This window comes from Coptis chinensis, chromosome 5, assembly GCF_015680905.1.
Source record: "Coptis chinensis isolate HL-2020 chromosome 5, ASM1568090v1, whole genome shotgun sequence".
NCBI lineage: Eukaryota > Viridiplantae > Streptophyta > Magnoliopsida > Ranunculales > Ranunculaceae > Coptis > Coptis chinensis.
The window spans coordinates 83,321,806-83,344,663 of record NC_141460.1 but is presented as its reverse complement, the minus strand read 5'-3'; the positions used below and the strand labels follow the sequence as shown (position 1 = coordinate 83,344,663).

General features: G+C 36.8%; 2 protein-coding genes, 1 long non-coding RNA gene and 1 pseudogene across 3 annotated transcripts; 2 read left to right on the top strand and 2 right to left on the bottom strand.

The window, feature by feature from the left end:
* Nucleotides 1–352: 352 nt before the first annotated feature.
* Nucleotides 353–6,664, top strand: LOC147499411 (uncharacterized protein At5g19025-like). The gene is made up of 2 exons (XM_086561212.1): nucleotides 353–1,120; nucleotides 6,413–6,664. The coding sequence occupies exons 1-2, from the start codon at nucleotides 489–491 to the stop codon at nucleotides 6,456–6,458; spliced, it is 678 nt and encodes a 225-aa protein (XP_086417338.1). The 5' UTR covers nucleotides 353–488; the 3' UTR covers nucleotides 6,459–6,664.
* A 3,950-nt stretch (nucleotides 6,665–10,614) lies between these two features.
* On the top strand, nucleotides 10,615–14,287 carry LOC147499410 (putative serine/threonine-protein kinase PBL7). The gene is made up of 6 exons (XM_086561211.1): nucleotides 10,615–11,208; nucleotides 11,302–11,546; nucleotides 12,002–12,384; nucleotides 12,837–12,969; nucleotides 13,430–13,519; nucleotides 13,603–14,287. Exons 1-6 carry the CDS (start codon nucleotides 10,896–10,898, stop codon nucleotides 13,807–13,809), a joined length of 1,371 nt encoding a protein of 456 aa, XP_086417337.1. The 5' UTR covers nucleotides 10,615–10,895; the 3' UTR covers nucleotides 13,810–14,287.
* LOC147499409 (uncharacterized) lies at nucleotides 11,628–17,110 on the bottom strand. The gene is made up of 3 exons (XR_015195860.1): nucleotides 16,974–17,110; nucleotides 12,519–12,684; nucleotides 11,628–12,230 (listed from the first exon to the last, which is right to left on the bottom strand). It is a non-coding gene; the product is annotated as an uncharacterized LOC147499409 (long non-coding RNA).
* Nucleotides 17,111–17,706: 596 nt separating this feature from the next.
* Nucleotides 17,707–19,344, bottom strand: LOC147499408 (pentatricopeptide repeat-containing protein At5g06540 pseudogene; annotated as a pseudogene).
* Nucleotides 19,345–22,858: the final 3,514 nt, after the last annotated feature.

Sequence of the window (22,858 nt, the reverse complement as noted above, 5' to 3'; positions counted from 1 at the left end):
TGTTGAAGACTTTAAAGGTTTGGGATGATTCTTACTATCAATGCTCAATTTGGTTTTGCTTATTGCAGCTGTTGAGAATGTGAGAGGTTGTTCTCTCTTGGCCTCATGACTAAATTTGATGAAAACAATTGGCCACTACAACCAATTAAGCTTGGGTTACCTTGTATTTAGACCATTTTTCTTCATTCATTGCTTGGCAAATCAAATAACTAATCAGCCATTTTAATCAATGGTAATGTATGAACCTCCAAAGGCTTTATTTTGAGATTAGTAAAATTGTTTTAGTTTACATTAGTGAAAAAAAAAACACTTGAACCAATGAATAAAAAAACCAAATGACCATTTTATTTTTTTCCTTGTCCTTATATTTCCAAAAACCTTAACCTACGCACCCCTCTTTCTTTCTCTTCATAATGGCGCACAATACACTAACATGCTCCACCCTCCATTAAACCTCCATTACCACAACCTTGACAGCCTCAAAAAAAATGCCCCCACCTCAAAAACACAAAAAAATCTCCCAAAATCAAAACTTGCCAAACCTTAATTCCTCCTCCTCATCAACTCCTTTCTGCAAACACTCCCCTTCAGCTACTCTAGACATTCTAATCCTAATTCTAGTCCTTTTTTCCTGCTCATTCCTCATTTTCTCATACTTCTCTTACATCTTCCATTCATTATCAAAAATCTTACCTTCCTTACTCATTGCCCAATCTATCTCATTCAACAAGTTTCCACTTTTTTACATTCTAGGGTTCTTAACTTTTTTTACTGTTTTAATTGTTACTATTGAGATCTGGTTTAGTTATAAGTCTAGGAAATGTGATAGACCTGGTTGTAAAGGGTTGAAAAAGGCTTTGGAATTTGATATACAATTACAAACTGAGGATTGTTTGAAGAAATTGGAGGTTGGGCCGGTTTCGGTGAAAGATAGTGTTATTGATAATTTGCCTTGGAAAGGTGGGACAGCTGATAATCCTGATTATGAGTGTTTGAGATCTGAGTTGAGGAAAATGGCTCCTCCTAATGGCCGTGCGATTTTGCTTTTTCGAGCTAAGTGTGGATGTCCTATTGCGAAATTGGAGGCTTGGGGCGCCAAACGTGGGCGTCGGCATAAGAAGTGAGTATTGCTTTGTTGTTTTTTATGCAATGTGATTTGATTGATTATGTTTATGCATGTTTAGGATATATATAAAGTGGTGTTTATTGATTTGTTTAAAATGTGTTTAAGCTGGAAATGAAATGTTAACTTGATTCTTACTAGGAGAGCGAGAGTGGAAATGAAAGACTATAGAGAGCTTGATAAGTCTGCCACGTAGTAGTCTTAGGGGGGAGTTAGTGTTGTTATTGTTTTCTGATTTCTGTTGTATGTCGTTTTTTAGGAGTAATGTAGGTTGTTCATTCCATTAGCATTATCTACATAGAAATGGAAATCATTAGTTATTGTTTGCAGCGGTCATTTTGTTTGGATTTGGGGTTCTTCCTTTATGAGTATTTTCGCAAGTCTCTTTTTGAGTTTTGCATTTGTTTTTTACTTTATCACAAAATTTGACTGTACTAAGAGCACCCATAGGTGAACCAGAGAATTGGGCTGAGGTCTTGCATTGAATGGTTTGGACGTACATGACAGGCAACAAAACTTTGTATATTAGTCCGTCCTTTTTACCGAAAAAAGAGGAGATATATACTTATGTATTGTGTTTTGGTCAAAGGACTTATACTGGCAGCAGAAAAACAGCTATTGAGCTGGTTAATTTTGGGTCTAAATGTATCAAATAACTTATCTGTGCTTCAAAATCATCCCTCGCATGGGCTTTGGGCCAAATTGATTTAAATAAAAAAACCTACTCTCTAACAAAATCAACTTAGCTCACTTGACTAAGTTATCTAGGTATATCTGACTCTAGACGTCAACTACATTGGCGATAATAACCACCCTCTAGTTGGTTTATTGGAACCTTCTATGGTGTTTAAGAAAGAGGTATAAGGATTGGAAAAATCTTTATTGGATAACATTCTGGAAGGGATAACCAATTGTTAGCCTAATTCTTGAAAAGAGATATCGTTTTGACCTGGCAACGGAGAATCCATTTTCTTCTCAAATAACATATGGATAAGCAATACTCTGCTTAGAGATCAATATGATGGAATATACAAAGGTGATTTCCAATAAGAATGCAAGGATTTTGCCATTCTGGATTGTTTTGAGGTGGGGACTGGGGAGTAAGGACATGAAATGGAATGTGACCTTGAGGAGAGGACTCAATGATTGGGAACTAGACTCCTTGTGTTCTCTTATGGCTACTGTATATCATGCAGGTCAAAGATTCAGAGGATACAAATTTTTGGTATGAAACAGGAAAAAGAAGTTCATGGTGAAGCATCACTATGAGACTTTGACTAAGCAACTTGCAGTGGAGGTCCTTGGAAGCAGGGATTTTGTTGCACTGTTTTACACATAAGAGGATGCGCTGCAAAACAATTCCATATAGTGGCATTTTTGTTTTGGGTGACATACAACTATACATGGGCTCAAACCGTTGATAATTTGGATAGAAGAGATATGGTGATTTCCAATATTCGTCTCCTTTGTACGACCTTGGAAGAGTGGATCATCTACTACTTTTATGTTTAATCTCTACAAGAGTGTGGTGAAAATTTCTCACCTTCTTCAGTAATCCGTGGACGCCAGCCCATATTATCTTGGAAGCTTTTGCTAAAGATCTCATTGAGAATTGTGAATTCAACCTTCATTACAGCTAAATGGTTAGTGTCTTAGTTGAGCATATCTAAAAGCTATTGTTTGGGTGTTATTGGAGGAAGATCATAGGAGGGGGGAACGAGCAAGAGGAAATGGATGTTTGATTGTTGACCTGTTAGTTTTTGATATGAAAGATGTGCTATTCGATTGGGCAGTCGGAATTTCCGCATTTTGAAGGTTGAAATTTTAGGGAAAAAATTGTCGTTTTGTATCATGAACTTTCACGTTTTTATCAGTTTAGGCCATGATTTTTTTTTTCAAATGATTTAGGCCACAAACGTTATTGAAAGTTTCACTTTGGGCCACCGTTACTATTTATGCCTATGTGTACAAACGGGAACCTATATGTACTAACGGAAGCTGACGTGGTGCTGATGTGTACTAACAGAAGGCTGATGTGGCACCTATCCAATTAGCCATGTAGGCACATTTTGTAATGGAATAGTAACAGTGATCCATAGTGAAACTTTCAAAAAAGTTCGTGGCCTAAATCATTTGAAAAAAAAGTTCATGGCCTAAAGTGATAAAAACGTGAAAATCAAAACAGCAATTTTTTCAATTTTAGGATTTTGTGTACAATTGGGATGCCGTTATAATGTACTGTTGATGTAGTTATGAATTGTTGGCGCTGATGTTATAAAGTTTTTCTACCCCCCCACCCACCCACTTTTTTTGGCTACTCTGTAATTGGCTTTCACTTGCAAATTACCAAGAACTTCGTTCCCTTTACTGATTATAACAACAATATTAATTCAATGATTGTTTTTGCTTAACACATTGACCTGCGGGTTCATTTTGCGCATGCATGTCTCTATGCTGGTTGGAAAACTTATGGCATCTGTGCATAGTGAGTAGGCCCCAGTCGGAAATTCTCACCCTAAGATCTCCCTATTGTACTGATGAGACAGCAGTCTTCTTTTCCTATTCATCTGTCTTGTTTGCACAAGAGAGGCCTTCAGAAGAGAATGACAGAGCAAAGGGGGTTCATCTTCTCTGGCTGGCTATTTAATTATATATCTTCCATATGCCATAATTAAAAAGACTAGAGAGGAGACAGAGTTTGCTTACATTTGATGAGGGTTTTTTTAAGAATAGATTGGCTACGTTGTCTTAATCACAAGATTAAGATGGCTAGACATAGCAAAAATTATTTGATGAGATGACATTTCTTCCTCATATTATAGGTGAACCATGAGTCAGTTGATAGTCAGAGGGATCCAACCCTTATATCTATGGTCAGGTTGTCAAGATATTTTTTTAACAAATATGCATGCATGCTCATCGGACCACATGGAACATGGTGTTGACGGTGTTTGTGGTGGGCGATGGTCCACATACTCTATGGATGATCTTCATGAGGTGGAGCTGTGGAGAACAACCTAACCCAAAATTAGTCGGTCCATTTTTTCACGATAAAGACTATAAAGGCACGACACTCCTCTTTTAATAAGATTTGGCGATTCAAACTTGTATTTGTGATGACTGATGAGGATATCAGCCTCAAAATGGGAATCTGCATTTCAACCTGTCCCACTAAGATAAAAAAAAAATGGATTTTTTAGTATTACCCCCCTACTAGATGAGCCAATTAGGATTTCCCCCAACTAGATGGGGAAATTAGGGTCTCCCCCCTGAATACACAAAAAAAAAAGTCGACTTGGGTTGACCGTGTTTTTTTTTGTGTGTACTCAGGGGGGAGACCCTAATTTCCCCATCTAGTTGGGGGAAATCCTAATTGGCTCATCTAGTAGGGGGGTAATACTAGTTAACCCAAAAAAAAGTCGTAAGCCATGCCAGTAATAAAGTGTGTTTTTTTCTTTAAGAAAAAAACATTTTATCTCTTTTAGTTATTATTGTTAAAAAAAAGTAAAGAAAGAGAGAGATCTGTAAACATACATAAGTCTATGCCTTCTACGTTCTTCCTTTTCACTGTTGTAGAACACTGAAGTGTGCATTTATATTGATCGAAATTGTTATTGGCCCAGACAACACAAACCATCTTCATTCTTCTTCCTAGAGGAAATGGCAGTCCTTTCTGAAAGTTTTCATCCTTGATCTTCTTCCTAGTCTTACCACTTGCCTATATGAAGTCTGGGACTATGTTTCCTGTATATTCTATCCCAAGGAGCATAATGAAACATTCCTTTTGATTTGGTTGGAGTTCATCAGTCACATTGCATTTTGATGTAGCACCTCCACTCAAATTTTCCAGTGGTAATGTTCCTGGCAAACATTTTCTTCAATCTAAATGCAGAACGAAGCTATTGCAATTGTTCAATGAATGATACTTGTTTATCAATCAATCTGGAAATCTGTATAAAGTTTTTCGTACTCTATCTTGCTTCAAAGTAAATTGAATCCTCTAGTCTCATTCAAGTGTCGTGCAATTTGCAAGCAACACCTTTATTGGACATTATCAATTTATTATTCTCTTTATACCAGAGATGGTGTACTTCTACATTGGCTTCCAGGCTGACACAACTCTTGTCCTTTGCCTGGAAGGGATGGATAAAGTAGTGCTACAACACCAAACTTAATGGGCTGTCCACTTTCGGTTGAATCTTGAATGGCAAACTCAAATTCGTTCATAAGAAATTAAGATATATTTATAGAGACTTTTACATGCAAAGTTTCTATGTTATACTTATTTCATTGTATTCAGTTTTGATAACATAGTAGCATGTTTTAAGTCGTCTTGACCGAATTGTTTAAACTTGTTTAAGACATGTGTCCAATAGCAGATCTATAGTTGTTTGCGCAAGACTTGTCTGATATAATTATTGTTGGACTCCCACGAACTGTTAAGAGTATTTTTTTGATATAGTTCAGATGTATCTTATTCCTGGTCTTTTAACTTTTGGAGTATTTGCCGGCTGACAATTTCTTGGGAGATCATGATTGACTTCATTTTCAGGGATTTGTCAACTAGTAAAAGTTTATCATTATGGATTTCAGAATCTATAAACATTCCAAAAACTTTCATGAATTGAAGTTTGTTTAGTAATGAGGAAGATAAGAATGCACCTTGTTTGCTTTCAGAAGGAATCGAAATGAGTTACTGAATATAGTGAATCAATCACAGTAGCAAGAGTCATGAAATTGGAAATCTGACTTAAGAGTGCAATTCTGGGAGGTTCAGCTACACTTCTCTGTATCCCCCCAGTTGGATGATCCAACCATAGAGTTTTGGATTATTAGTGTATCATATGTTCTTTATACTAAAAGAAAGGTTGCATGATTCATATATTGATTATATTTCAATATAACTGGTGATATAATGGAAATGACTTGTCAGATAGAAGGTCCAATGGTGTGCTCAACCCCCTGTTATATACAATGTTTTCTCTAATAAATCTATCTGACTAGGACATGATGTGAATAACGTTTTGGTGTGTGACACACTGACACATGACAAAGTGTCAGACACAAGGCCCCCATAAACTGTCATACTGGATAGACAACCCCGGCGAAAGTGTGTCAGCTTATCTTACATGTCGCCATCATTGCACACAATTTAGAAAATGAAGTTACAGATTCGAACTGAACGAAGTAGCTGAATATAGTGATTTTGTGGTATAATCTAATGTCTCTTTGTTACTTTAGTAGCTCGTATAATTATACTGATTCCCTATGGTTGGTGGTTAATTTCAGGGCACTGAGCAATCTAGTTCTTAAAGGAGGGGGAGACAAGCGCTGATTTTCCCTTGATTTCTGCTGTCAGTCAGACTACTATATTCCTCCTTTGCATTTTATATTCTGGATAATTTTGTCATTTAGAAGACTACACCTGCTGAGAACAATTTTTTGCTTACGCCTACATGACGATGAATCAATATTGTTGTGGTCACTTTTAAAAATTTATCCTTATAATCATGCTAGATTGATGGTGTTTTTGTTTGGTCATGATTATTGGGAAAGGATAAACATGAATTATACAAATAAATTTAGAAGGTGCAATTGGATATGTTTTACTTTCTTTTACCTTTTATGGTGATTATATTTTCTATAGGATGACAAGCTCATCATATGAAATCTTCTTTAAGTTCGAGGAATGAAATCTAATTATATGACTGAATTTATCGGTTCTATACTTCTTGATGTCAATTATAATAAAAATCAAAGAGGTGTGCCAATATTTGATAGTAGAAAATGGTTAGAACATTCAGTTAGTTGACGTGGCATGCAGGCCTCTTGATGAGAACCAATGAAAAGTTTGCTACTGCATCTGTCGATAGCAGATCAGAAGTCACTCAGGTGCGACAGCAGATTGAGACAGTTACTGGAAGCATAAAGTTCTGAACAAGTTGTCATTCTGTTAAAAGACTGTTGTGGAGAGTGACTGGATAGCAGAACAATAACTGCTTTGATCCTATGAATAAAAAGAACGCTGGATGTATCCTTTTTTGCTCTTGCTTATGGTTGTTGTTATATTGTTCAGTGGTCATAGAGCAGTCGATATCTGGGAGGGAGCGATTCAGGTTTTCAGTTGTAAATTGGTTGCGTGAGGTAAACGAAGGGTGAAATCTAGGTGCTTAGTTATAGTGACCAGGTTCTTAAATTGGTTGTGTTAGGTAAGCTCTTGCAGGTAAAGACCAAGTACTAAGCGAAGACACTACTTTTTTTTCCTGCTAAGTTTGCTGATGTATAAATTACGCTAGAGAGAACTGGTTGATTCCGGCCTTGCCATTATTGTACCAGGTTACCAGGGAGTTGAGAATTCGTAATTCTCCCAGTGTTTGGAGTCCTAACCTCTTATGAAGATTACTAGGATGGCAAGCATCTGCTTCTGGGTCAAATGGTAAGGACCATGCTAGATATTGACAACAGCAATGACCCCTATATCTGTTAGGCTGACTGTGATGCTAAAAGTTTTGTGGATGTCAGGTAGCATAGTTGGTGAAGCTTAGGGGAGTTTGTATACGAAAAAATGGGATAACTATTAACTGCCAAACACTCTTACAACTTTAAAATATAGAAGTACGGTTTGAATTGATGAGGACACCGAAGGCAAGACTTTGAGACTTTCTGACTGAAAAATTTAAGACTGGCAACTATATCCGACTATACTGACTTGAGAGACAAATTCAAAAGGAACCAAAGGCAAGACTTTCTGGCAAGAAAATCCAACTAAAAGAGGGACGACTCTCAGAAAAATGTGTCAGGTAAATGCAACTAGAAGAATCCCGTGTGATTGTTTTACAGTTGATGATCAATGTAACTAAATGATGGATCCCCGTGAGGTATTTAATCTATTCTACGTTGTAATGAGGCGTAGGAGAGTGAGCTGGAGAGCTGTGGAAAATCCGTGCGCACAAAAGACAATTTCATTTATATTTTTTCGGACATTTTTGTCCCCAGCATCCATCTAAAATTACAATAGAGTCAGCGAAATATTATTGTAATATTGAAGAGCTTGTAAAGGCTAAAAGGTAAATATGAAAGCTGACTTGATAATTGGCGTGGGCCAACTTTTTGATTGAGTTGTCTCAATCAAGATAATCTCTTTAGACTATTCTGTCCTTATTTGGCATCTTAAATTACAAAATAAATATTTAGATATCATACTAATAATTGGTATACTTTAGGGGCAAAAACGTCTTAAGATTTTTGTTAAAAAATTTGGCAAAACAAACGAATTGTGTATAGACGCGTGGCGTAGCCACGTGCTCAAAACTAGTAAGGTTGATGACTTAAGTAACCTCAAATCTTTGGAAGTCAGTGAAGGAATAACTTTTGGATACTATTCCAGCCAAACAAAAAAACTCCTTTGGATCCTATTCTAGACATGTAGGGCAGGGTCTTACATCTCGTTAGAATACATATTTTTTGGTAAAATCTCGTTAGAATACATGATAACATAACATGAGCGTTCTTTAGTACTTGGTGACTTCATAATTTCATACATACTGCAGCTAAACTTGCCTCCATTTCATCACTGACTCCATTTGTTGATAAACCAGGAGAGCAGTGATTTAAACCACCGAGGCCACCTCCAAAACGTGATAGAGCTCTTCATCAGGTGTTCGTATGCATATGAGGGGGCGTTGTCACTTTTGGATTTGTCCTTGGTTCTTAAGACTGGGTTCTGTTATACACTACAAGTTATAATCACCCCCAGAACAATCTACAAGTGGAAACATTAAATTTTGGTACACCGTAGCTTGTTTTGTCATCTCTTGGGTTATCTGACATTTACGAGTACATACTATTAATGTTCGAACGATTTGATTTTGGTTGAGATGGCCATTAATAAAGCATGCATATTGATAAATTGCTAATGGACATTGATTCCAACTTCCAAGTACAATTTAGTTTGGTTGTCATCACTCAGCAGTAGGAACTTTTAAGGGGGATGGATATTTATACTGTAGCTAAATCCATATACCAGAAGTTTCAAGTACGTTTGATATGTATTCCTGTCTGGTATACTGGCGTAGTCCAAAATTTGCAGTAGCTTCAAGTGAATACGTACACTAGCTAGAAGAGGGAGTGATTTCCGCAGAGAAGCTGGTGATACCCCCAATAATTGCATGGCATTACACAAGACAAATGAAATTTGAATTGGTCAGGTAAACCAGATGAAGGTTTATTTCGGAAAAATGGGAGGAATGCGTGACTTATATAATTGCTAGATGGTGAAATGAATATGGGAATCGTAATCAGCTAAATGAAAACGTGAGATGAAAGAAAGTAAGGCATGTACACGAGAGGGGAAATGGCCTAAATTCTGGTAGAGAAAACATGCTCACATCTTATAGACTTTAACGTCTATAAATATTAATAAATTTCCCAATTAAAGTAGACAAATTCCAGATGAAATGGGAACGTATATAAGACGGCTTCTTTAGCTTGGACAAGAGTTTCTTAACAACATATTTATGTAACATTGCAATATTGGAAATGCGTACACCTCTAAACTATGAAATATCACAGGGCGGTTCAGTTTTATGTAACAACTCCCTAAAGAGAGGGAGGGGGGGACCTATGGCATATAACTTATCTGTACACATGGACGTCGCCACCACATGAGCTGTAAGCTTGTAATACATATGAGCACCTAATTATCCTCAGAGACATACATCCCCCAACACACACGTACAGTGATGATGATATGTCTAATTTCAAGATGATTACCCATCATAACGTCTTTTTCAGTTAGATAGAGGAAGAGGATAGAAATCGGATTGTTAGATATCTGATCGTGTAATATTATACACTCAACTGTGGAGATTGGATTACAATTCTACATTTCTACCATCTAATTTATCACCCATGGTTCCGTGGACCTATTCCGGTCATCATCAGCTTTGTTGTCATTGTCGTCGAGAACCTTGGCATGTAGTCTATATATTAAGGTCTTATCGATTAAACCATAGTTCATTAATGAAACTATATATACAGCCATAGGCCATATCTTATGTTAGTTAAAGTGCCTTAATCCCAATCTACACATTGGAGTGTTCAGAACTTCAGATAGTTGATGTAAATGAGATTTATAGCTAGAGCGAGCAAATAGGCTTATAGGCCAACCAAGTATATATCTATATATAGGCTAGGAGATATTGTACACAAAACTGAAACAAATTTAAAATTTTCGGATAATCTCATTAAGTTTGTTGCTTACCGCATCTTTTAGTGTCAGATGGTATGAGAACATATGTTCATCCACATTAAATCATCTTCCTATCCACTCATATATCTAACAAGACATTTAAGTTAAGGAACTAATATATCAAGTTGAAGATGACTGACTGCGTGGATGGTGAACATTTAGGTACTTAATAATTTCTGGTTATGTCTGAACGTACAGTTATAGCTTCCAAATTTATGTGTGGGTGAGACAGACAAGACTTACAACCAGTAATAAGTAATACAAAAGAAGAGACGAACGAAGTACAGAAGATAGATGGAGCCATGGAGGGAGAGGGGGAGAAGAGAACACGTGAAAGGAGTATGGATTCTTGTGGCCTAAACAAACAGTAGACCTCCTATACACAAGAACTGCGAATTTAAAAACTACACAATGTGGTTGCGCAACTACTTTATTGTTCAGCATTTCTAATCCCAACACAATCTTTTTTTTTTTCTGGTTTCTCTTTGTTGCCTTGTTTGTGTCTTCCATTCTGCAGTACTCATGGGAACTGACCCCGATGTTGCTACTGCAGCGCCACCGCCGGGTGCTACTCATGCCCATCATCATCACCATCACTACTCACATTCACAACACGATCACCATCACCAAGGATTTCGTACAACATTTCTCATTGTATTCATATCCATTATCTCCGTTATCATAGTTTTCGCTATATTGTCAATTATAGTAATGCTCCGCAAAATAAAGTCCAGGGGAAATAGTGAAAGTAGCAAGAGCAACAACAGCACCAACAATGACAACCTCAAACCTTATGAGCTTAGAACACACACTATAACTATCGACGCTAGCCCAGGTAACACTACTTTATGAAGAACCACTTTTCTGAATTACTGGAAAAATATTCACTGGCTATATTAATCTACATTTTTATTTGGATGAATACTAGATGTGAAGAGTAGATGTATCTATGGAGGAGCTTTGGGTCTGATTCCACAACCAAAATTCAGAGGAGTTCAAGTGTTCACATACAAAGAGCTTGAATTGGCCACAGAAGGATTTAGAGAAGCAAATTTGATTGGTGATGGAAGAGTTGGAGTTGTTTACAAAGGCATTTTGGGTGATGGAACAGTAGCAGCAATTAAAAGATTACACAGGGAGGGGAAGCAAGGAGAGCGTGAATTTAGGACTGAGGTCAGTAATAATCATCAATTTTGATTTTATTAACTTTCTTCATTTGTTTTTTGTTGGTTTTAAGGAGCCTATCAAATATTGTTTCTTCTTTCAAAAAAAGTTATTAGTTGATTGAAATATCTCTAACAGCTCTTGAGGTTTATAATAATGTAGTCTGTATTCACCACCACCACACAGACAGACAGAGCGCCTGTTTATTCTCACTCCTTTTTACCACCCGCAAGGTATAAGAAGCTTGACAATGAGGTGCAAGGGTGAAGCCCATCTTTATTGAGACATGGGTGTCCTTCAATTACCTTACCTGTCTATCTGTCTCTACTTTCTACATTGTTCGGTTTTCATATTGTCAACATTTATGACAATATTAAACAATACATTTGGGTGGGAGACGGAATGATGGTATCATGCTTTCATAAGTTTATGCTAGTTACCAAGTACAGTGCTCATAAACGCAGGTGGATCTGTTGAGTCGGTTGCATTCTCCTAATTTGGTTGAACTTCTTGGCTACTGTGCTGACCAACACCACCGACTGCTAATATTTGAGTATATGCCGAATGGTAGCCTTCAACAACACCTCCATCGATCTTACAAACAACATCAGCCCTTGAACTGGGGGGCACGGTTGAGGATCGCTCTTGATTGCGCCAGAGCTCTTGAATTCCTCCATGAGCACGTAGTCCCACCTGTTATCCACAGAGATTTAAAATGCAGCAATGTGGTATTAGATCATAACTTCAGAGCTAAGTTATCAGATTTGAGGTCAGCTAAGACAGGTTCAGATAAGAATGGCCAGATCTCGCAACACTTGTTAGGGACAACTGGATACGTTGCACCTGAGTGAGTTCTCTATCTCAAGAGTGTACATTCTGTGGTTTTCATTCTCTACTTTTATGCATCTGTGCACGAAGGCATTGTCTCACACAAGTGATTAAAATGGTTGAATGCACTCATCCCTCGAACTAGAAAGATACCTTGGTGTCAAACCACATCTGAATTTGAGGGTGTTGGACTGGACTTCCCTCTAAAATGAATTGCACCCATGCATTAGCATTATGCATCATTACTTTATTTGGCAAAACATGCATCCTTAAACAACTGCACTCATATACGGCTTTCATAATTAACTGATTTCTGCCCCTGCACAACATAAGCAGATATAGTTTGTGACCACGTTATTTTCTTGTAGACACACAAGCAAGGGGTACATTATTTTACATTTAGCTACTACTTAATCATAGAGTGTGGCAGCGTGCATTAATCTCATAACTATGTGTTTTTGCTCATGGTAGGTACGCATCGACAGGAAGGATGACAACAAAATCAGATGTTTACAGTTACGGAGTTGTCCTTCTAGAGCTACTGACTGGGCGTGTACCTATTGACACAAAGCGTCCTCCTGGTGAACATGCGCTTGTCTCATGGGTTAGTAACAGTACTCAAAATATATCTATCCAACATAAGTATATCAGTCAAAAAAGTGGTAAATCAATTGATTGATATCAAGGCAAACCCTCTGATTCTTAGTTTTGCACAAGGACCAGTCAGACTCTAACTCATATTGGCCACGGCACTTGTTTCACAAGTTGTCTTTGGCTATGGACATAACCCTATCCTTCTTCAACAGTTCCATTTACACTAATCATGTATATCTTATTTAAGAATCATGTATAAGATGGTCCTTTCATCCATCTATAGTTTCACTTTCTGCATCAGCTGAACTTCCTCATAGTTGTACATGAGAAGTACTATTCCAAGACACACTCAGTAGGTGGTCTAAGAATTTAAAGATGCTAGCCTCATTCTCTTCATGTATTAGAATCCACACAGCAATCGGCCATTTCCACACACAGATTAATCTTAGGTATTTTCTCTGCTATATCAGGCTCTTCCAAGATTGACAAACAGAGAGAAAGTTGAGGAGATGGTTGACCCAGCTCTACAGGGACAATTTTCAAGGAAGGAGCTAATTCAGGTCAGCTTCATTTTAGAATATTTCATCACTATTGGCACCCAAATTCAAACTAAAAAGGCCGCCTCATCTATATTGTGTTGCAGGTAGCTGCCATTGCTGCAGTATGTGTGCAACAGGAAGCCGATTACCGACCATTTATTACAGACGTTGTGCAGTCTCTTATACCTTTGGTCAAAAGTCTCTCGACTACTTGTTCCTCCACCTCACTCCGGTTCCAAAGTCGGGGAGGAAGTCCCATGTCCAAATTGGCTGATTTTGGATGCACTCCCAGCACCAAGACGTTATATTAACTCTTCAAGGAATCAGACTGTTGTTGCAAAGATTACTGCAATTACTTGAGAATGGAGTTGCAAGTCATACTGAGAAGAGAGATGATATTGCAGATGATCTAATTTTAAAGCGCAACTGGAGGACACGGAATTTGTTTCAGGCAATTCATTTGATCTAGGATATTTTAAGATGGGAACTATCTGTAGAAGATTTTGAATATGGTTTTCACTCTAATCACCTCATCCACTTGGGTCCATAGAATACTATATGACTAGCACTATTTCGAAATTCAGAGATGAAGGGTTTCAGATGATGAGTTCCAATGCATTTACTTTATTTTGGACAGAGTTCTTTAGGATTGTCCATAGATTAAGGGCAAGTCCTGATGGTAGATCAAGTAGTGGCAGAGTCCGATGTGAAACTATCTTTGATCATTTTTAAGAGTTCAGTAACCACGGATGAGTCTACTGAAAATGTAAATAAAACAAATTTCATATACTTAGGATCTCAAAATTATCATTTCAGTTCAGAGACTAATTGCCCTCATGTAGCTCTATCTCTCGCTTTCTTTTCTCTCAACTAAAGTTGTAATTTATACTAAGATACACAAAATGGGTAGAAATCATACTAGACGATGTTAATCTATTCTAACTGATATAAAGCATAGCATTATAGCAGGCTATGGCAAAATATATAAATTTGAATGAGACAAATTCCCTAAGATATCTCTGGATTTGATGGGTGTTAGAAACGATAAGATGTAAGACAAGTTTGGGAACCTTGTCAGAAGTAGCATATACCAATGATTTCCCTGCTTTTGTTTCTAAGCAAAACGTAAAAAAGCATAACAGAAATCCTGACCACACCAAAGGTATGCTTACATACTTCTAACCGTTACAAGTCAAATGGTTATGATGGTCCACAATTATAAGAGTGATATATTGGGAAAAATCAAAATTGAGAGACTTCTATCTGCAAAAACTAAAGCTAGAAGAACTTGTCAAGGGATACCATGATATACATATTCTGTCATGTAAAACTACATAAGACTATTATAAACAAGACAAAGACTACAAATTAGGGCAGGATGCCATTAAGTTGTACTTGCAATCCAACTGATTCGGTCTGGGCGGGGGGGAGGGGGTAAAATCCAAAGGCATGATTCTTATTCCAGTCTCAATATCGGTGGAATGAACTCCTATGAAAATGAACTATGTTAACTAAACAAATGGTCATGCACTAGTTTTCCCGTCCCTCTAAGGCAGATTCTTACCAACATAGGGGTGGATATAGCACAAATACAACGTCCTGATTTGTCTCAAGAAGATAGTAGAGTGTGGCTTGAAACAACTACTGGCTTCTTCTCGGTAGGTTCTGCCTATGAAGCCATTAGAGACCGAGCAACAGTGCTTCCATGGACGAGATTTCTTTGGACTGCTGAGGTTCTTCCGTGGATGTTAGGAAATAGGAACTGGTTGGAAGATTTTACATGGGACTATGCATTTTGACAACAAGTTAAGGGGTAAGACCATGCAATTGGCATCTAGATGCTGCATTTGCACCATGGCAGAAGAAACTCAAGATCATATCCTCTTTAACTGTAGCCTATTGGCAGCTAATTGCAAATCACATGCAACATCGAACCAGCATTACAAACAGAGAAACTATGTTCTCTAAATGCAAATCCGAGAGCCCATTGTTTCAGGACTTATGGAAGGCAGCAGCTAATAGAAATGAGGTCTTATACAACAAGACGTCCAACATCAGCAACATTGTGTTCCAGGTATGGATAGCAGTTCGTAGAGCATACCATAGATAAAAAAAATCATATGTTCAACTCTAGTCATGACTTGGAAGTGTTGCACTCATGGAAGTTACTGGCTAAACTAAGAAGAGCACTTCAAATCTTCGAATGCTACTGGTCTCCACCTCCCCAGAATATGATAAAGGTTAATGCGGATGGTTGCTCAAGGGGAAACCCAGGCAACTCAGGATGGGGCACTTTACTCAGAGATAGCAATGGCAACGTTATCAGAGCATACATTGGAGGATTAGGCATTGCTACAAACTTCATAGCCAAGAGTACAACGATTGCGGAGGGCATTAGCAAGGCAGTGGAACAGGGATAGAAGTATATATGGGTGGAGTCAGATTCCACTGCTGCAGTGAAATCATTTAATAACAACCAAGTGCATTGGCGAGTGCGAGAAGCATGGGAAAAGTCAAGCATCTAACCGATTGGATTCTAATCACCAGCACATGGCGAGAGGTAAACTTTGGAGCAGACATTTGCTCTAAAACTGCTGTCACCTTGGCAAAAGGGGGGAAAAATGGTGGGTCGGTACTCCTAATTTTCTACACACGATAGAAGACAGTAACATAACCTACTATAGATTTGTAAATTAGCTATCTGTCGAAATGAAGACATGATACATGTATCAATTTTAACTCTTTTTTGTAACTTGTAACATTTTCTTAATCAATACAATTATCTTTAGCAAAAAAAAACTAACTGAAGAATTCTGGGGAAGAGAGGTTGTTATGCGTGAAATGACAATTATTGTGGCAGGTTATAAACAGACAATATTATTGAAGTATTGTACACAGAGAACTTGGTAGATCATACTTATGCACTGTTTCCGTACTATGTAAGCATAAAATGAAAAGACCATATACGACTGCAAAGCAGACACTAAAAACTACATCTGTTATGGACCGCATCTCTGAATATTATATTAACACTTTGCCTTAATCAGATGATTGTGACTTGAAATCTGGTAGTCCCAATCTAAAGATCTAAACTAGATTATATCTACCACTCATATTCCTCTATCCCTTTACTGGGCCAGACAGCTCCATACAATAGATGATTTACAATCAGCTAATCCTGCTGATATATGAACCAGAAAAAAATCCTCACGAGGTTCTTAAAAGGTTGTTTTAACCCACTCTATATGGTTCATGTACCAAGAGTCCAAGAGACCAAGAGATGTGGTACTTGAGTTAATCTGAGCAGTAGGGCTCAACAGACTACCTTACCTGACCAAATTGTTACCAACATGATTTACGGTGTAATGGGACTAAAGCATTATATGTCACATCTTTAACAATAGCAACATGTTTCATATCTTAGTAGAACTAGAAATAGAAACAAGATGAAATTTCAGGTACAAAGTAAAAGAACCTGCTCTATAATCTTATCCAGGAGCAAGTTGCGATTTATGACCTTCAAAATGCACTTGATAGTTGCAGGTTACAAGGCTTGACAACAACAAAATCACACACATTCTCAGAAATACTTTTCTGACATCAACCTAACCTGATGATAAGGAAGAAAAAAATAGAATAAAAAAAAATGAATTTTCTTTTATGTTTAAAAGAGAATCTTCATAAATAAGTCAAGATCCTAGGGCTCAACTGAAATGCATCCACAGAAAATCAGATACAGGTATACCTTGAAAACCGAAGTTTCGACATGGTCGCGTACTTAAACTTCAAGGTGGTTGCATGTGGCGCGATGGCTGTTAAATTCTATCTGGATCGAAGAGAAAACTGAGCCACCTTTCTCCTTTATTTTTCTCTTTTGATCAGTTTGCTTGACCAAAAGAAGAGAATCCAGCTCAATGTGATCTAAATGAACCGTCTATAGTCATTACTAACTAATCTCAATTCTCAAGTACGAATTGTCATTCATTTCAAAAATCATATAGCTGCTGTTCAGAATGGGCCAACATATCTTTTTTTTGGAGGTTGCAGTTCGTCTGGCATTCCATATGTATAATATGATGGTGCTCCTCTGGTCCTCAATGGACACTTTTCATGATCACATAGATCTCCATCCTTTGTAACACAGTTTTATCTCCTAATCCAAATTTCAAGCAACGTAAATCTTTCTCCATGTTTCAGTCTCAGAACTCTCACCAGTAATCCATGCAAGAACACGACCCGCTTTCAAAATGGTGGAACCGTTTTCGATCTCTAACCACAATTTTCCTTTTGAAAACCATGGAAACAAGTTTAAAAGCAGAGTGACAGTCCCCACATATCCGAATGTTTTTCACAATGTGCAAAGTTGACCCAGGAGACGTGCTAATTAGCCCAAATGAAATAGCCAACTTTTCACTATGGTAACCAACCACTGCTTCTTTTTCCTCTTCTTCCACATCAAACACAACTCCTCTTGTGCCCGGTGTATAACCATGTTTCCTAATCTCTCTACTTACTTCCTCCCAGACCACACATGTTTCATCTATCCTATCATGTGAAGTGTCTCCTGCAACAAATTCATGAACAACACCATTCACCTCAATTGAGCTACATCCTGGAACCCGCTTAACCTTTCTTCTTCTCATAGCCTTCTGAATTTCCTCAGCTTCATCTCCTTTTCTTGACTCTGCATAAATGTTTGAAAGAAGAACATAACGGCCGTCATGGCCTCGATCAGACTCTATCAACAAACTTCCAACTCTTTCTCCCAGTTCGACGTTTCCATGGATCCTACATGCATTGAGTAGGGAACCCCATATGACATTGTCTGGTTCTATAGGCATGATAGATATGAATCTCTCTGCTTCCTCCAACAAACCTGCACGGCCAAGAAGATCGACAATACATGCATAGTGGTCCAACTCAGGTGTGATTCCATGTAAATCCAACATTAGATTGAAATAGTGGAAACCTTTCTCAACCCAACCATTGTGGCTACAAGCACATAAGACTGCCATATAAGAAACACGATCAGGATCGACACCCTCAATTATCATCTCCTCAAAAAGTGAAAGTGACTCTTCACTGCGTCCATTAAGTGCCAATCCAGATATCATTGTAGTATAAGTCGAAACATTCTTTTCCTTAGACGATCTAAACACTTGCATCGCTAAATCCACACTTCCACATTTTGCATACATGTCAATGAGCGCGGCAGAAAGTATACAATCAATCTTAACACAATTCTTTCGAATGTAACAATGTACCCAGTTCCCAATAACCAAAGCTCCTAGCTGCGAACACGCAGAAAGAACACTAACCAAAATTGCAGAGTTAAATTCCAAATCCAACAATTGCATCTCTCTAAACAACCCCAAAGATTCCCTCCCCCGCCCATTTTGAGCACACCCAGAAATCATCACAACCCAAGTAACAAGATTCCGTCTAGGCATTTCATAAAAAAGACGCCAAGCCTTATCGAAATACCCAAACCGAACTAGCCCACCAATCATACTATTCCAAGAAACCTCATTTCTTTCTCCCATCTTTTCAAAAACCTCAAAAGCTTCCATAACCTCTCTATTTATAACATAAGCATTAATCAAAGAGTTCCAAGACACAACATCAACAACACTACTTTCATCAAACACTCTCCTAGCATAACTCAACTCCCCAGAAACAGAATAAAACTGAATAACCGAATTACGAACATAAACATCCAATTGAACAGACTTCTTCATTAGCATTCCATGAAACTGGGCACCCAAATAAACATCCACCGCATTCGCACAAGCTTGAAACAGAAAAGTAAACGTAAAGTTATTAGGACAGAGCTCAAACTGAATCATTCTATTAAACATAAAAACACAATCAAATAAAAACCCCGGTCTGCGCGACCGGGCAAGTCCTCGAATGATAGTGTTAAAGGGGAAAAGTGTAGGAGGTTTTGGGATATGAGAAACGAGAGAAAGAGCGTAATGAATGTCGCCTAGAGGGTTTAAAGCGGAGAAAGAGATGACGGGGCGAAGAGAGGAAGGTGAGTGAGAAAGGGCGTGAATGATGAGATGAGCGTGGGCTTGTTTGAATTGTGATATGGATTTGCATTTGTGGAAGATGGAAGTCAAGTGTCTGTCATGTTTTATAGCCATTGTCAGTCAGAGTGGACAAAAATGGAGGGAAGTTTCAAATTCTGTTATGTTTGTTACGTGTATTGGTACCCAAAACTATTAAATTAAAGTCAAGTTAATATTTTTTTGTGACAACAGAGTCTCATTTTTAAAAAAAATAACTCAAAATCCCGACAAATAATTTTTTTGGGTTTTAATACCCCTGTATTGTTTTTATCGACATAAGTTTTTTTTTATAGAAAATCTTTAGAATCTAAGTTTTTTACTCGAGACCAGTCCACCACCTGTTATTTTTTAATATAATTTATTTCTTTTTTCACTCTTGCAAGATAACCTATAAATAAAAAGTTTCGAACTGCCCCTATATTTGTTTCCTTTTTTATAGGCTATTTTTTTTTCCTGCAATCATCATTCTCTTAATCACTTGGAAATTTTATTGTTGGAGATTGACAAAGAAAATGTTAGATTACTTTTTGCTATAGAGTATGTGTTTCCACCTTCATTCTTTTGTTAAAATTTTATTAAGTGTTGTATTGTTTAGATTTATTAGTGTCTTTTCCGATTAAAGATGTTTATCGCACTTGAATGGGGAGGTTGGGCCAAAGACAATTCATATTCCAATAGGAGAGAAACTTTATGTATTCGATGCAGCGATGGTGAGTTCATTGGGACATTTTTTTTTGTTCAAAATTGGTTTCCCTACATTTCCATTCTCTATTTATTTCCTAAGCTACATAGTCATTTCAAATTTCCCAAGAGATCTACCAAAAGACCCGTAATTTCTGATTGTTACACTGAATCTGGATCTTAGGAATCACACTTTCTTGTTGTATATTTCTCCAAGTCTGTAAGCGGAAAGTTTGAATAAACATTTGTTATGCTTTTCGCTACATGTATGTTTGATCTTTGTAAACCTAACCCAGTTCTGTTGGATACTATTTTCATAAATACAAGGAAGCTGGGCAAGATACCATTATTCTGGCTGGGGCAGAATATGGAAGCGGAAGCTCTCGGGATTGGGCTGCTAAGGGCCCAATGTTGCATGTTAGTATGCATAAACCTTTTCAAAATTTGTAATTATTATTTTATCATCTTGATGACAAATTCTCATTTATTTTCTTGTTTGTTTTGGTCAAGGTGTAAAAGCAGTGATAGCCAAGAGCTTTGAGCGAATCCATAGGAGTAATTTGGTGGGTATGGGTATCATCCCTCTATGTTTCAAGGATGGTGAAAATCGGGTTGTCAATGGTTTCACACAGTATGGATACAATCATACACTTGAAGTTTGCATTGAGTAGGATTATATGGTTAGTGAAGTTAACGCACACATGTGAAAAATGGCGTTGGGATTTCGTAACCAAGCTTTTTATTGAGATGGGTTCAGTTGGAGATGGGAATCAACTTGCCTTACGTACACTCTTCAGGTTGAATATTTAGTGTTAAAAGAGCAATTAAAGAGTCACTAGTTTCAAATCTGTAACATGTACTTTGAAATGCACTACGTGTTCACTACTATTGCTTTGATTAACAAGAAGAGTGGATTTTGCATTTGAATATAATTTAGATTTATAAAGAGTAAAGCTAGTGTGCGCAGGAAAGATAGTGGTGTATTGAATCTAAGTCACTCATAACAGCAAAAGGTACTAGTGTATTGCTCCACAAAATACTGTCCAAGGGTCCCATTTATAAATTGACAGCTATATGTATTCATATTATATGACAAGAATAAGAAAGCAATATTACATCTCGACCTTTATGTTCGACTTTCAATCACTTGTGGGTGCATCCATATTCCAAAAAATGAGCTACTTTTTTCATATTTTTCTACTAGTATTTTTTTTTTTTTTTTTTTTGAACTTTCTATTTTGGATCATCTTCAAAATCAGAGTCACTGCTAAAATGAAATACGCGTACACCTTCCTAAAAAAAATTGTAACCTCTATTTACTCAATTACAAAGTAGGTAATGCTAGCTTGTAAATAATTAAGTTTCCTTTCCTGGTGGCTTAATGTAATAATGTTAACCAATTAAATAAAAGATTTATAAGGAATGAGAGAAACATTTACCATAAGCTTAGAAATCTTTTCCATAAAATATGAATTTTGATTGTGGAAATTAAAGAGAGTTAAATGGAAGATGTTATTCTAAGGGCGTTGAATTCATTAGTTAATGAATTTCTATATCATATCTAATAATATTAATATTTGTTAAAACTGGAAAGAAATATATTACATATATTTGATCACGTTTCGGAATTGACGTCAATCTTTCCATTTTTTATTCCTTCACAAGCTTAATTTTAGGTCGAGAATTTAGTTGTCTAAATTTAGTAACTGTTCTTATCTTAAAAGGTTTCCTTTTTAGTTATGTAGAACCACTACGTTTTGAATAGTTAGTCGGTTTTGGTTGTTTGCAATATAAGAATATTTTCATCTACTTCTTGTAAAATTGGGTGACATGTGTTAGTTTCCAATTTTGGTCAAATTGAAGTATTAAATTTTAAATTTTTTTTACTCCAGTCTTTGGACTACTAAATATTACAAACCCCTCTAGCCTAATTTTCTGATTTGACAAATGTTTAACCACTTTTAGAAGCAATTGACAAAATACCCTATCTAATTATTTGCAACTACTTTTACAACAGTAATACTACACCGACCCACTTATTTGACCTACTATTTGTACCTACTGATGTGTCAAAAGTCCTAATCATTGATTTACATAGAGATACGTGTTCATGTATATTACAATGCAAACCAACACTATCCAAATAATGAGTCACAATAGTAGGTCTAAAAAGTAGGTTCGTGCAGCACTACTCCTACAATATGTGAAACAACGAGATTTCCTTTCCCATAATTAATCTCTTAAAAAATTTATAAACTTTAAATGCATTTGAAAGTAAGTGTTTTTTTTTTTTAAATCATAAATTTTAAATGAATTGAATATGAAAGTATGCATTTATTTAAATGTTGCAAATAAAAATGCATTTTAACTCATTTAACATTTTAAAATGCATTTAAGTTATTTTGAACTAAACATTTTAAAACATATATTCCAAGTCACTATTTCACTTATAACCACTTGCCTTTATATTTAAAAATGCATATGGTGTAAAAAAACTAAAAATATTATGCCTCTAATATTTTGTGGAGGCATTTGACACTAGTTGTCAAGTCTAAACCCCAAATAAACCTCTAGACACTAAACCCAAAATCTTTATAAACTAGACTAT